The 15,789-nt window shown below is 35.6% G+C and overlaps 1 protein-coding gene across 4 annotated transcripts in view; it reads right to left on the minus strand.

The window, feature by feature from the left end:
• Nucleotides 1-4,973, minus strand: part of LOC138321143 (uncharacterized) — a 39,182-nt gene extending 34,209 nt beyond the window's left edge. For 3 of the 4 annotated variants that reach the window (XM_069264603.1, XM_069264612.1, XM_069264594.1), the window contains exon 1: nt 4,603-4,973. In XM_069264603.1, coding sequence (XP_069120704.1) covers nt 4,603-4,683 — 81 coding nt within the window. In that variant the 5' untranslated portion in view covers nt 4,684-4,973. The remainder of the gene's footprint in view (nt 1-4,602) is intronic. The other variant, XM_069264621.1, reaches the window with a different exon arrangement.
• Between the last annotated feature and the right edge of the window lie 10,816 nt (nt 4,974-15,789).

Consider the following 15,789-nt stretch of genomic DNA (forward strand, 5'->3'; position numbering starts at 1 on the left):
ATCAAAAGTCAAAAACTGGACTAGAAGTTCTAGATCAGTCAATGTATGAAGAGTTGTATTTGAATGCAATTTAGCTGTGTTGATCCATAAACATTAGGCAGTCGAGCTTATATGAAGGCTGTAAACCAATGTATCTAATGAATATCCAAGATCACCATTTCATTATCAGGATTTGTTTTTAACATAAAGGTATATGTTATTGACGTGAGAAATAATTGAGTGTTAATTAAGCTTTATATCTGTTTCCATTTGCTTATTAATTTTCATTTCTGCATGTGCTCTCTATTTGTGTGGAATAACTTGAAACAATTGTTATCATTATTGACATTATAAATCATTTATTTTTTTATTAATTTACCTTTATATCCTTGGGACACAATGGAAAGATATATAGAAATACATTGTATGCTATTTTTTAACCTTACAAGGTTTCACATAGGGCTTTTATCAAACTATATATTTTTACATATTCAATTAATATTTCTTTACTTACAGATACACGTATATTCATATCTAGCAATAAGGCCTTCAAACGCTTCAAAAATTTAAAAAAAAAAAAGATCCAACAAATTGTATATATATATTTAGCAGTTACATACTACGGAAATTTACCACAACATCAAATGATGTTACATCCATCCATCTACTACATATACACCACATGTGTGAGCTATATGATGCTCAACAAAAGTATAATGCGATCAGGAATCAGGAGTATTTAATACCCTATGAATGGTAAATCGATACAACTACCCTACAGAAGTACCCTATACCATCAATCAATGCCGAGGTACAACAGGGTTTTTTCTACATAGGAAAGTCACCCTATTTTATATCTCCCTTCAGTGTACTGCACCGACTTGCCTGCTATAGTATGTGCACAATATACTGATCCGATTTGTCTTCACATCCTGTGCCAGCTGTTTACATGTACATTGTACTGGGAAGTCTGAAATTCTGCTTTCAGTTTCTAAAAATACTTCTTCTGTATGATGTTATTATAACTTACTACCATTTTGTTTATATTTATATAATTCAAATAAAAATTACACATGTGGTTTGGGTTTGTGGAAACAATGCCCTTGCTGGCATCCTGGTTTGAATTCACATTCATAAAACATTTGAAGTAATTCAAAAACAAAATGAAAATGTTTATGATATCCTTAAACATGTTAAGGTTAGAAGTACTTAAATTTAAAAGCTTTAAAACAATCAAAAGTAACTCTACAATGACTGTTGAATTTTATGTTTCAAACAATGAATAAAGAAAATTTTCAATAAATAATATAATCACATGGCATATATAATAAAGCCTAAAAGTAATTTGTGAGGTGTTTTTTTTAACTCCTAATAAGTATATAAACTATCTTGATAAAATTTGAACAAAATACTCATTGAATGACCCAAGACAAAATGCTAACATTTTAAAGCGAATAGTCGGGCAAAGGAAACCAGTCTAAATACGTTCTTTGGCCTTCCAAAAGTCCTTGTATACCATAATGATGGTCAAGTTCTGCTTACGGGGTCAGTTTTGACCATTGAAATTATGGGAAGCCCCGTGTAAATTTAGCACAGTTCTAAATATAAATTCGCTTAACTCTTTGAAAACGAGGCTGCGTGGATATGCGTAAATAGTGAACTGCACTGATAGCACTGATAGCCGGTCGGGAAGACGTATTAGGATTCCTATAATATATATTAATTTCTTCGCATACAGAGCGATTTTGATGGAAGATTTTATCTTTCTATTTCATAAGAAATTATACTGGATATATTAACACCATTTTTACCGACTTAATTAAATTCAGTCAAACATATTTTTCTTTGCTTTTTAATTAAGATTTTTTTTTAATTCACTTAAATTTATTTTTTTATCACCAGGTATTTCTAAATTGCTCCTAAGAATCGTTATTGAATATGTACAAATAACAGCAATGATAAGTTTCATAAACTAACAATAAATAGAAATAAAAAATTTCAAAAACAAAATTAATGAAATGAAATCATTAACTCTTACATCATGCTGTGATGAGATATAATAAATAACATCTTGTCAGTATATATACCCAACCATATAGAAGGCCCACAGACATCTCTACTAACGACCTAATTGAGACATCCTGTATCAATCCCACAGAGAGCCCCAGGGGCAGGGCCCCTATAGGTATATCCTGTACTGAAGCAGCTAGAGGGGTGGGGATTTATCATGTAGCAGTACTAGCTGACAGAACTGGTGACATATATAACGACAAGTGGCCTTTGTTAGGAGAGGACTTTATCCTCTAGATCTATAGACTTGTTATAGGAACAAGGGTGGCAGAGATAGGTCTCACTAATCACATGTCTACTTTCAGGACTGCTTTAATTTGGGAAAGATTAAAGGGGCAAGACTTTATTATTATTTTCCAAATGTTCTTCATCTGTTCTGTACTGATTTGAAAACATAAATAACATGGAAACAGTCAAATCTTTTGTAATTTTGGACTTTTTTTTCCCCATTTTTTTAAGCTAGGGGTGGAGACCCTGCAGTAAGCTATAAAATATACTAACATTATGATTTTAAATACTATTGATCAAACATCCCAACTAAGTACTTTGATATGTTGATAACAAAAATATGTTCATGATGTAATATGTGTAATAAATGACTTAAATGAAGTCAAAAGATAATATTCCCTTGCTACAAAATAATAGCTAAATACTTTATTTCAATGACAATGTAACCTCTCTTTCTTTCAGCTTCTATAACTTAATTACTGCTAAATATAAGCTTGCAGAAACAACTTTTTCAATGTCAGAGAATATTGTGAAATATCATACAAGGAAATACACTAATGGGATCTACAAAACAGTTTTTTTTTGCATAACAACATCAAATTAGTGGATACCTAAGATATGACTGTTTTAATTATATTCTAATTAAGACACATGTCAATGCAAAATGTATATAGAGAGCATTTATATACCCTCAGTTTTGACATTTGAAATTAAAGCTTAAAAGTATTTATCATAACAGCATTTGTACAGCCCTGTGTGAAGGATATGTGTGTCACTTCTAGGGAAGTCATGGCAAACAAGATGAAGGTATTAGTTAGGCTTAGCAAACAGAAAGGCAGGAAATGATAAATTCTCATCCAATCATTGACAAAACACCAGGATACTGGTGTTGACATACAAGATTGACTTCCATATTTTGAAAACTTCCAATTAGTGCACATATTTACCCAATATAGCTTTGTGAAGCAGTCTAATCAATTAAATTCAGGGTAAACCTTCACACAAAATACTAATATTCAAGTGGGCATTAAACTATATCCTGCTTGCTAATTATAACTACAAATTCAAGCCCCATAATTTTCCAATATTCATAGAATTTGCATCCTTGTATGAATTTTCATTAAAACAAATTAACAGCAAAATATTGTCAATTCAATTGAATATAGATCATAGATTTGATTGTTTAAAAAAATACTTTAATTAACTTAATTACAATTATATTACAATATTACATCCATTATTTAAAATTTATATATGGTGTGATGAGGTAGTCATTGTAGTGCCTTAAATATTTTTCTTCACTATATAATTATTATATACATACATATTTTTGGAGAATCTCCTGTAATTTTTTACCAGAAAAATGTTGTACCTCAACAGATCACAATTATATGTTTAGTTAATCTTCCATTTTCATTTGTATAGTCTGTTCACACCCATTTTTATACATTTGATACAATGTTATTTATAAACATTGTTTTACAACATAATTCAATATTTTTTATTATAACAAAGTATAACATGGTTATATATATTGAGTATTTCTGAACAATGTTCATGATATACATTTACATCGTTCATAATTTATAAATTCCCCCTATAATTCAGTATAGTTGTGTTGGTGTATTGCTATATTCCTGATAGTAAACCCTAGAAAGGCATTTGCTGGTTCTATTTGGCCTTATCTATCCAACAAGGCACCAGTACACATCTAGACTAAATATAAGCATATCAACTCCCATACACCAGATCTGGCTGATTATCATTCGCTATCTACCTATCGCTAAGATCCATCTAGTATCGTACAACAGAATGCTGTATGTCTGTTTTATTTTCCCTTGTCTGTCAAGAATGATGAATTAGTTTGTTTCCCAATGTTACGGTCCTACATTGTGTGTGACCTCGGCTGTGACGTCACGCATGGATGACCCCAATAATGAAATGGCTACGAAAGGAAAAGTCACGGGCGAGCGATCTCGACTAACGGAACACCCGACCGCTACCCTCGCTATATACAATACTTAACAGCTCAAATAACAGTAAAATGACAGAAAAATGTTAGTGGGGGAATCGGGAGACTAATTCGAGGCAGCTAGAACATGCTAGGCTAAATATCAGGGCTGTCGAACTACGTGGTTGAACAGGGTATCGGTGGGAAGGCATGCATACACCGACCATCTGGTCAAATTACACTGCTAAGCTCGAAAACCCTACCCCACGTACCGTACAAATAGCACGTTTTCTGGTAAATAACATTATACACCAACCCCAAAAGCCTTGACGAGACCCGACACATGTTAAATATTGAGTAGAAACAGTACTTACGTCTTTCGTTAGTTCTTCTAGCTGTACGGGTGTTTTGTTTGGTCCGAGCCGAGCGGGGACGTCAGATTCGGGTGCAGCCATGTTTTCCTATGGTGTCTTCTATGCATCGCTCAATTGGCGACCCCTAGCGGCAGGGTAAGGGGAATACCCAACCTACCTCACGGATGGGGATTTCTCGAAGGGTAAAAAAGATATTTACCTCGGGTAAATTGTCAATTAATTTAAATACTCCAGGTAAAATGTGACCGCTTTTTGGTGACAGTGACAAGTCTATTGTCAATTGATAAGGCGTCAAGGTAGATATACTACGTTGACAAGTATACACACAGGTATTCAGTACAGGTAGGTGTATTTGTAGATTGGCGTGTATTTCGAAAATGAAAGTAGGGTAATATTTATAAACACGATAATCGTACGTTGCGTAGTTTCTATTTACGGGTCATCTCGTCGTGTTATTTTCGCCGCGTGATTTGCACGTGGAAATTAATATGCACGTGTCACGTGTTATGTTGTTTATTTATTTTAATTGTCAATGTAAACACGAAATCATAATTTTAGATAAGTTAGAAATAAAATAAACATATATTCATGTAATATAATAAATAATGTATATATTCATAAAACCGATAGCTGATCTTATTGGTCGAACACTTATTAGTTTAGACTAATTGTATCATTTATAAATCCGCATAACGTTCTTTAATACGATTGTAAATATAACACTGCTTTTATTTATTTCGATGTACATAAATATGTAATTCAACTTCATTCATTTTTTTTTTTTTTTTGTGATATGTACTTTTCCAGCTCAATATTGCCATTTATTGCGTCTATTAATGTTATATTGCAGATTATTTTCAAAGTTAGATATTTTTGAGACTGAAAAAATTACCAAGTGCCCGAAGCTAAATTACTTAATTTTTACAAATTTATATGAACCCATAATGTCTATTATTTGAATTGTTTAATTTGTATAATTTGAGTCATCAATAAATTTTAATTATGATAACTGTCTGAGTCTACCTTTTATTTATAACATTTTGCAACTGAGATATACGTCGTGCTATTATAATAGCCCTCGTTTTTCATATGTCACACGTGCGTGTCACACGTGCGCACACGCGCACATGTACATTACAGGTGATGTTACGCCTTATGACATCAGCATTTGTTTGCATATGATGTGATGGTATTTCCTCAATTGATTTTCACATCAAAGCTATATTAAGCCCAGTCAACACGTTCTGTTTCTCTATTTTACTATCGCCTACTAACTGTGTTCATCCAGATATATATAGACATATGGGTTAGTAACATAATTCTATTTAAAATATGATAACGACGCCAAATGACAATATTAAAATATCCCAAATATTTTGTCGATTCAAGATGTATTATAGCACGGCTACAATAGCTTCCTTGTTCCCATCGAATTCTCAATTGTCTGGGGGGTATATGGAACTCGTAATGTCGGACTTCACACATAATGTTCACTTGAAATAATAAATATTAATTAATTTGATATTTTATATGATTCCACATCGGTAATAAAATATACTTTTTCAAAATTAATTTCAAATGTGTCTTGAAATACCGCTATGTAGAGATACCATAATTTTTATTTTCTGTATTCACCCCTTTCCTAGCCCCACCCGACTCGGCCAAAACCGCGATACAAGACACACAAAAACCAACACGGATCTGGCATAATATGTCGGGGATGTTGGGTTGTGGAATTTAAGCATTGGGCTAAGAGCCATTGATTTTGTTGGTATGCGTGTACCAGTGTACACGCGCTTGCCACCCAGTCTATCTGACACGTCAGTGTCCGTCCGCGCGCTCACGAGCTGCGTACCGGAGTACCACATCGTGTACGAGTTATCGATTGCCAGCCATCCAGCCTCAGTAGCATCAGTAGAGTCACTCTCTGGGATACGGATTCTGGAAGAGACTTGGGTAGAGGGTGGGGATAGGGTGAAAAGATCGTTAACACCGCTAAACATCCACTGGCTATCATATTGATCAATTCTAGTCCAGCTAATCTTCTCAAGAAATCGATCCCCAGCTTTCTCCCAACATTTCTGGACCCTACTTAACACAATTGTATCTAAATTAGTCATTAACATGTTTGTGGCAAAATCTTTGAATTACATTCTCAAGGCTATATGGTTTAGTTCAATTCAATTCAACAACACTTATTATTTCATAATGCTAGCCTTTCGGTTGATCAAATTGGTCAATTGATAGTTATCAATAAACATACGGCTAACAATATAATAACAACCCCCCTCCCCTCCCATGTATCAGCATTTTGAAGAGAATTTCCCACAGATTTTTCGTTTGAACCAAATATTGGCTTTTCTTGAGCTCTACTTAATCAGTTTGAAGGGTTTTCTAACCGCTAGAAATCATTGGTTATCATAGTGAGACTCCGTAGCTCCAGGAATCAACTGCTCGAATCACTTCTCCTTATAGATATATAATTGAACTAATTCAAATGTTGTAAAAAGAGAATTTGATTGAACCTAACTATCTTTATAAAGGTCAGTTAAAACCAAAATATCTGTTTTATTTGAACCCATCTCTTTACAAAATGTTTGCTCGCTCGCTGTAATTTCAGTCTGTAGTAATTCATAGTCAAACCATATTTTTAGCAGTCAGATCACCTGATCAATATTGTGGAATGGCTCAAACACTTTTAAATATAAACGAAGAAGTTTAATATATATATATATTTTAGGAATTTGTTTGTATTCAGTCAACCTCAGATTCTGCGTATTCAAACACTACAATCTCTTAGAGCTTGCTTAAACCATTAATTATTTTTTTGTGAATTTGTTTGAAACAAAAATTGATATAGAATTTTTAAAAATATATATACATTTGTTCGTATCTGAAATTTCTTATTTACTTTCTGATATCTATAGAAATCGTATCAATTTACATCTCCTTTGAAAAAAATAATTTGTGTTTCAAGGGGAATAACTCGCGTTTAAGCAGCGATCATTGACGACGCACACTATCCTTGTTTGCAAATTGATATAAGATCAGAGATAAACATCAATTTTACATTTTTAAGTGTACTTATGAGCTGTAAATGTATGTGCACAAAGGCAGGGTGCCGTAGGATCAACTTTCGTAGCATGCATTTTTGGATGAAATCTATGGTGTCATCTAATCCGGATGTAGCTATCCAGATTAACACTGGGCAGATGTTATCCTTCCTACTTCTTACTGAGTGGTCGATGTCAAAAAGGGACGATTGTTAAAGGAAAATACAAAGGTTATATATGGACAGTCTAAGAGCAACCAATAGCCAATTGTCATATGAGGATGAATTCTTCAATAACATTTACCAAGTATTGTTATTATATCATGTACATTCAGTTGTAAATGTCATATAAAGACGAGATGTCAACGAGACACCTACAATCAATGTCATATAAAGATACTGTTAATATTATATAAAATGAATTGTCAAGGAAACACCTATAGTCAATGTCATATAAAGAGGAGATGTCAAAGAGACACCTACAGTCAATGTCATATAAAGACGAGATGTCAACGAGACACCTACATTCAATGTCATATAAAGACGGGTTGTCAAGGCGACACCTACTGTCAATATCATATAAAGACAGGTTTTCAAGGGGACACCAACAGTCAATGTCATATAAAGACGGGTTGTCAAGGAGACACCTACAGTCAATGTCATCACCTACTGGCAATGTCATATAAATTGGGATTGTCATGGAGACACATTTAGGCAATGTCATATAAAGACGGGTTGTCAAGGAGACACCAACAGTCAATGTCATATAAAGAGGGTTGTCAAGGAGAAACCAACAGCCAATGCCATATAGAGGGATTGTCATGGAGACACCAACAGTCAATGTCATATAAAGACGGGTTGTTAAGGGGACACCTTCAGTCAATGTCATAAAAAGACGGGTTGTCAAGGAGTCACCAACAGTCATTGTCAAATAAATTGGGATTGTCAAGGATACACCTACAGCCAATGTCATATAAATTGGGATTGTCAAGGAGACACCTTCAGTCAATGTCATATAAATTGGGATTGTCAAGGAGACACTGACAGCAAATTTCATATAAAGACGGGTTGTCAAGGACACATACAGTCAATGTCATATAAAGACGTGTTGTCAAGGAGACACCAACAGTCAATGTCATATAAAGACGGGTTGTCAAGGAGACACCAACAGTCAATGTCATATAAAGACGAGATGTCAACGAGACACCTGCATTCAATGCCATATAAAGACGGGTTGTCAAGGCGACACCTACTGTCAATGTCATATAAAGACAGGTTTTCAAGGGGACACCAACAGTCAATGTCATTAAAGACGGGTTGTCAATGAGACACCAACAGTCAATGTCATATAAATTGGGATTGCCATGGAGACACCTACTGTCAATGTCATATAAAGACGGGTTGTCAAGGAGACACCAACAGTCAATGTCATATAAAAAGGGTTGTCAAGGAGAAACCAACAGCCAATGCCATATAGAGGGATTGTCATGGAGACACCAACAGTCAATGTCATATAAAGACGGGTTGTTAAGGGGACACCTTCAGTCAATGTCATAAAAAGACGGGTTGTCAAGGAGACACCAACAGTCAATGTCATATAAAGACGGGTTGTTAAGGGGACACCTTCAGTCAATGTCATAAAAAGACGAGTTGTCAAGGAGTCACCAACAGTCAATGTCAAATAAATTGGGATTGTCAAGGATACCCCTACAGCCAATGTCATATAAATTGGGATTGTCAAGGAGACACCTTCAGTCAATGTCATATAAATTGGGATTGTCAAGGAGACACTGACAGCAAATTTCATATAAAGACGGGTTGTCAAGGAGACACCTTTAGGCAATGTCATATAAAGACGGGTTGTCAAGGAGACACCAACAGTCAATGTCATATAAAGAGGAGTTGTCAATGAGACACCAACAGCCAATGCCATATAAAGAGGGATTGTCATGGAGACACCAACAGTCAATGTCATATAAAGACGGGTTGTCAAGGGGACACCTACAGTCAATGTCATAAAAAGACAGGTTGTCAAGGAGACACCAACAGTCAATGTCATATAAATTGGGATTGTCAAGGATACACCTACAGCCAATATCATATAAATTGGGATTGTCAAGGATACACTGACAGCAAATGTCATATAAAGACGGGTTGTCAAGGAGACACATACAGTCAATGTCATATAAATTGGGATTGTCAAGGAGACACCAACAGTCAACGTCATATAAAGTGGGATTGTCAAGGACACACCTACAGTCAACGTCATATAAATTGGGATTGTCAAGGAGACACCTACAGTCAACGTCATATAAAGTGGGATTATCAAGGAGACACCGACAGCAAATGTCATATAAAGACGTGTTGTCAAGGAGACACCAACAGTCAATGTCATATAAAGACGGGTTGTCAAGGCGACACCTACTGTCAATATCATATAAAGACAGGTTTTCAAGGGGACACCAACAGTCAATGTCATATAAAGACGGGTTGTCAAGGAGACACCTACAGTCAATGTCATCACCTACTGGCAATGTCATATAAATTGGGATTGTCATGGAGACACATTTAGGCAATGTCATATAAAGACGGGTTGTCAAGGAGACACCAACAGTCAATGTCATATAAAGAGGGTTGTCAAGGAGAAACCAACAGCCAATGCCATATAGAGGGATTGTCATGGAGACACCAACAGTCAATGTCATATAAAGACGGGTTGTTAAGGGGACACCTTCAGTCAATGTCATAAAAAGACGGGTTGTCAAGGAGTCACCAACAGTCATTGTCAAATAAATTGGGATTGTCAAGGATACACCTACAGCCAATGTCATATAAATTGGGATTGTCAAGGAGACACCTTCAGTCAATGTCATATAAATTGGGATTGTCAAGGAGACACTGACAGCAAATTTCATATAAAGACGGGTTGTCAAGGACACATACAGTCAATGTCATATAAAGACGTGTTGTCAAGGAGACACCAACAGTCAATGTCATGTAAAGACGGGTTGTCAAGGAGACACCAACAGTCAATGTCATATAAAGACGAGATGTCAACGAGACACCTACATTCAATGCCATATAAAGACGGGTTGTCAAGGCGACACCTACAGTCAATGTCATATAAAGACAGATTTTCAAGGGGACACCAACAGTCAATGTCATTAAAGACGGGTTGTCAATGAGACACCAACAGTCAATGTCATATAAATTGGGATTGCCATGGAGACACCTACTGTCAATGTCATATAAAGACGGGTTGTCAAGGAGACACCTTTAGGCAATGTCAAATAAATTGGGATTGTCAAGGATACCCCTACAGCCAATGTCATATAAATTGGGATTGTCAAGGAGACACCTTCAGTCAATGTCATATAAATTGGGATTGTCAAGGAGACACTGACAGCAAATTTCATATAAAGACGGGTTGTCAAGGAGACACCTTTAGGCAATGTCATATAAAGACGGGTTGTCAAGGAGACACCAACAGTCAATGTCATATAAAGAGGAGTTGTCAATGAGACACCAACAGCCAATGCCATATAAAGAGGGATTGTCATGGAGACACCAACAGTCAATGTCATATAAAGACGGGTTGTCAAGGGGACACCTACAGTCAATGTCATAAAAAGACAGGTTGTCAAGGAGACACCAACAGTCAATGTCATATAAATTGGGATTGTCAAGGATACACCTACAGCCAATATCATATAAATTGGGATTGTCAAGGATACACTGACAGCAAATGTCATATAAAGACGGGTTGTCAAGGAGACACATACAGTCAATGTCATATAAATTGGGATTGTCAAGGAGACACCAACAGTCAACGTCATATAAAGTGGGATTGTCAAGGACACACCTACAGTCAACGTCATATAAATTGGGATTGTCAAGGAGACACCTACAGTCAATGTCATATAAAGACGTGTTGTCAAGGAGACACCTACAGTCAACGTCATATAAAGACGTGTTGTCAAGGAGACACCTACAGTCAATGTCATATAAAGACGTGTTTTCAAGGAGACACCTACAGTCAATGTCATATAAAGACGGTTGTCGTGTAGACGCCTAGGACGAGGTCATACAAAGAATTGTCATGGACACCTACATTCAAGATCAGATATTAGTTTGTTGATCGGTGGAAGCAAACCTTACCGAAATAAAACCAATACTATAATTTTTGAATTTTGTGTGAATTGCAAATAATATTAAAAACGATAGGATACCGGTATGAGAAGAAAAAAAAACCATGACAAGTATTTGGAGTCGGGTGAGGAAAGGAGTGTTCTGGAGTCTAAGTCGCAAGTGTCATATTCTATTTTAGTGACCTGAGACCGCACCAACCCCCTGTAGTTTATAATTTAAAATCACAGACATTTAATGTGCAGTGTATATTTTTTATTTAACAAGAGTAAAAATGGTAAAGTAAATATACATATAAATAAGACATTTTACAAACATGTAAAGATAAATGTCGCCATCACGTCAAATTCATCCACCAAATGATAATTCCAGAGAAGAAGACAAGACGAAAGTCCGTTCGTCCGCCATGTGTCGTTGCCTGGTTGCATCTATCAGACTCACAAACGCAAATCGTACTCCTGGGAATTCCTAGCACATGACTTCCGGTTAGGCACGTGCCAGAGGCGCCATCTGTTACGTCACACGTCCTCACGTAGAATCCTGACAAGATAAGACACAGACACATGTTAATACTATCACCAAGGAAACACTTGACCTTTGTGACCTTAATACCCGTGTGTCTGATAACATCATTATATGTGACAGTTTTAGTAAGAGAAGTTCAAGGGGAAGATAGCAAGGACACAATTACAAAACTACTCATTGAATATTTATCGCAACGAAATATCTTCTATTTCGATACGCGAATTCTTATAATAAAGAAAATTTTCAGAAAAAAAACTCACAATTATGATCGAAACGCATAAAGATTATGTTAATTAGTTCGATTTATTTTAGCATTATTCTCAATATCTTTTTGGGTTGTGAAGTCATAGACAAAAAACGGAAAGACATTCTTCATAGACGCGAAACGTGACGCGAAACGTGTCCGCCCGTCTTTTGTTTTATTGAGATTAATGCTTATAATTTAATTCAGATAACTCAATCAGGTACTAATTGGGCATAAATTTCCGTAATTTCACTTACTTTTACAATGAAACAAATTGAGTTGTAGCGCATTGATATCTTATCCAATATTTCAGGTTGGCCAATGACTGTGTCGCTTTTGAAATTCCCCGCGAAAACGTTTTGTATTTATGACGTCATAATACGTGACGTACAATTCTTTCGGTCTATGGAAAAACTACCTAAAAGATCTAATCAATAAAACTGAGTGTAACATATGAAATTAAATTATTCAGTTTTAACGCGACAGAACTGCACGTAAAACTGCAAACACCACACGTCAATTTGGGGATCTTCAATGCTTCTGACGTCAATTCGTTTCCACTCCATGACGTCATAATAGTAATATTAGTGACAAACGTTTAATTTTGTAAACAATTCACTAGATACTGAATATGTAATTTAAAAACCTAACTTACTTTTATTAGTGTCTACCATGGCCACGAGTTTCATACAGCCTCCAGAACAGTTGACCGTTTGGGCGGTGTAAAGTGAAAGGTCCTTGCCGACAAAATGTTCTGTGCACCATTCGTGATCCAGAGAGGTACATTCCCAACACACCGTGCTCATGCCTGCGTCAAACAAAAGACACATTTAATTTAATTTTATTGTACGGTACCTACTGTACCATTTGCTACTTGATCTATGATTAGAACATGATTCTTTTTCCATTAAGCGACAGAATAGCCACGGTGATAAAACATCATATTACATGCTAGTGCGATCAATGAAACGCGCATCCTCGTTACTCTAGGAGTTCCGATCACTTACGATCTCTACAGCCCTGGACTATTTCATAGTAACTGGAGGCAACAGAACAGAAAATGTAATTTAGTCCTTTAAGGTACATCAAAAGAGCCGTATAACAAACAATGTGGTTGACTGTGTGGCTTTGGAGTTCGGCGTCGCTATCTCTAGTCTTCGAAGGACATTTCTGACTTTTTCTTGCCTGCGATTGGTTCAGATTGTTTCCTATGAGTTGCCTTCAATTTTACTATTTCGTTAAACCATGATATCGCACTAAATCGCAGCTTGAGTTACGCATTTCACATCATCGATACTTCAGGGGTTCCGATCACTTACGATATGTACATCCTTTAAATATCGATGATGTTAAATGCGTAACTCGTCAAGTTGCGCTTTAGTGCGATATCATAATTTATCGAAATAATGGTTGTTTTGATACTTGAATAGTACGTGACTTTATCTTAAGAGTTCTGTTTAAACAGCATATGGTGATAAAAAGGTGACATGGACAATTGGTACTGTTGAGCTGGGGTAACCAATAACATAACGCATTACTACTCAGTAAAATTAATGACACGTGTTCATTTCATATCTTGGCGATATTGCCACTATTATCGTTATGCTCTATCAGAGTTACTCCCCTTTTTTCGAGCTCTGTCACCACCAATATAGGTCTAACTACACGGTCCTGTGAAATCCTAGCTGGGTTAGCTTAGCAGGTATATTAAATACATGATGCTTTAAATATTAAGTAACTTCATCTTTATCAAAGAGATGAAAATGTGAGTTTTTATTGTGGTTACACTTCATATTCATCATCAACAAATAGCAATATAACCATTACACAGACTATCTCTATACAATAGTTTAGTTCAAACATATTTTGTTGTCACAAATACAAACAACTAAAATTTAGAATAAAGTCATCATCGCATGACTAAACATCACAGAAAAGATGAACATGTAATTTTCGACCTCTCATCTTCCGACGTAGATACAATCACTAACAGAAGTACTGAAACATATGGTATGCATTTAACACAAACTAATCGTATCAGTTTTCTTCTTCAATATACGTATGTCAAACATTACATATCATGTATACTCACACGTTTTGCAGTAGAGTGTTGATATAACAAAAATAGTAAATAAAATCCTCATTCTTCAAATCGGAATCAAAACACTGGGAAATACTGGACGTCCTTGTGCACTACCCGGACTAAATGTAAATGTTTCACACCCCGACACGTAAGAACACCCAAACAGCCGAGTACTTGTCACCCGAGGCGAAAAACTACCCCTATTGTCTGTAGGTGATTCCAGCCCCGATTACCCTAGCATCGTTAGACAATTAATCACCCGGAACGCTTCGATATACATACTGATAAAGAGGGCTCCTGGACTTTTATATATAACCATTTAAATCCTGTAGGACCGTTAGCAGGGAGATTCTGATCTAATAAATCCGGAGTACAAACACGACCTACTGTTGTAAAATGTGATTTAATAGTTAGATAAAGACTGTTAATAGCTCACACGTCTTCGATAGATCATCACTAGATGGTAGGGTTAACCGCCAGTAGTGGGTAAAGTCTAACTATGTCCACAGCGCTAATTTCGGTAATTATTTCAATATTGATATATGAATGTTGGTAAAGTGATAATTATTGTATCATCTTTATCCAGCATTTTAAAATGTATATCTACTTCTTGAATTCATGGCTAATTTTAACGACATTGTTTTTTTCTGTATTGAATAATGTCCTTAGGTCACAATTTTTACAAACATAATCATGAGCGCTGTACATGTAACAATACCAATCGCTGGGTATGTACTTTTTTATGAAATCACATTAAATTTTATCAAGGATATATGTCCTTGACTGTATATAGTCCGAAATGACTATTGTGGTCAACGATTTTTAAGAATAGCTGGACTGAGCCAGAACATTTTGTACACAACACTATTTACAGAGTTTATGAAGCAACGCATTTGACTTAACACTTGTAGTCTTCTTTTGATCACAATTATATATTAAAGAGTAGTTATAGATTGCTGTAGATTATATACATTTAGATAAATCCTGACATAACCTATTGTCTGTTGAACACTTTGAACATTTGGAATCTAGATTGAAATTCACCAATAATTGCACTTCTGCGTGTTATAAATATCAACACGAAATATACAAACAGCCAGCAAGGTTAAAGCCAGACACTGCACATATCTCTATGAT

This window comes from Argopecten irradians, chromosome 1 (genome assembly GCF_041381155.1).
Source record: "Argopecten irradians isolate NY chromosome 1, Ai_NY, whole genome shotgun sequence".
NCBI lineage: Eukaryota > Metazoa > Mollusca > Bivalvia > Pectinida > Pectinidae > Argopecten > Argopecten irradians.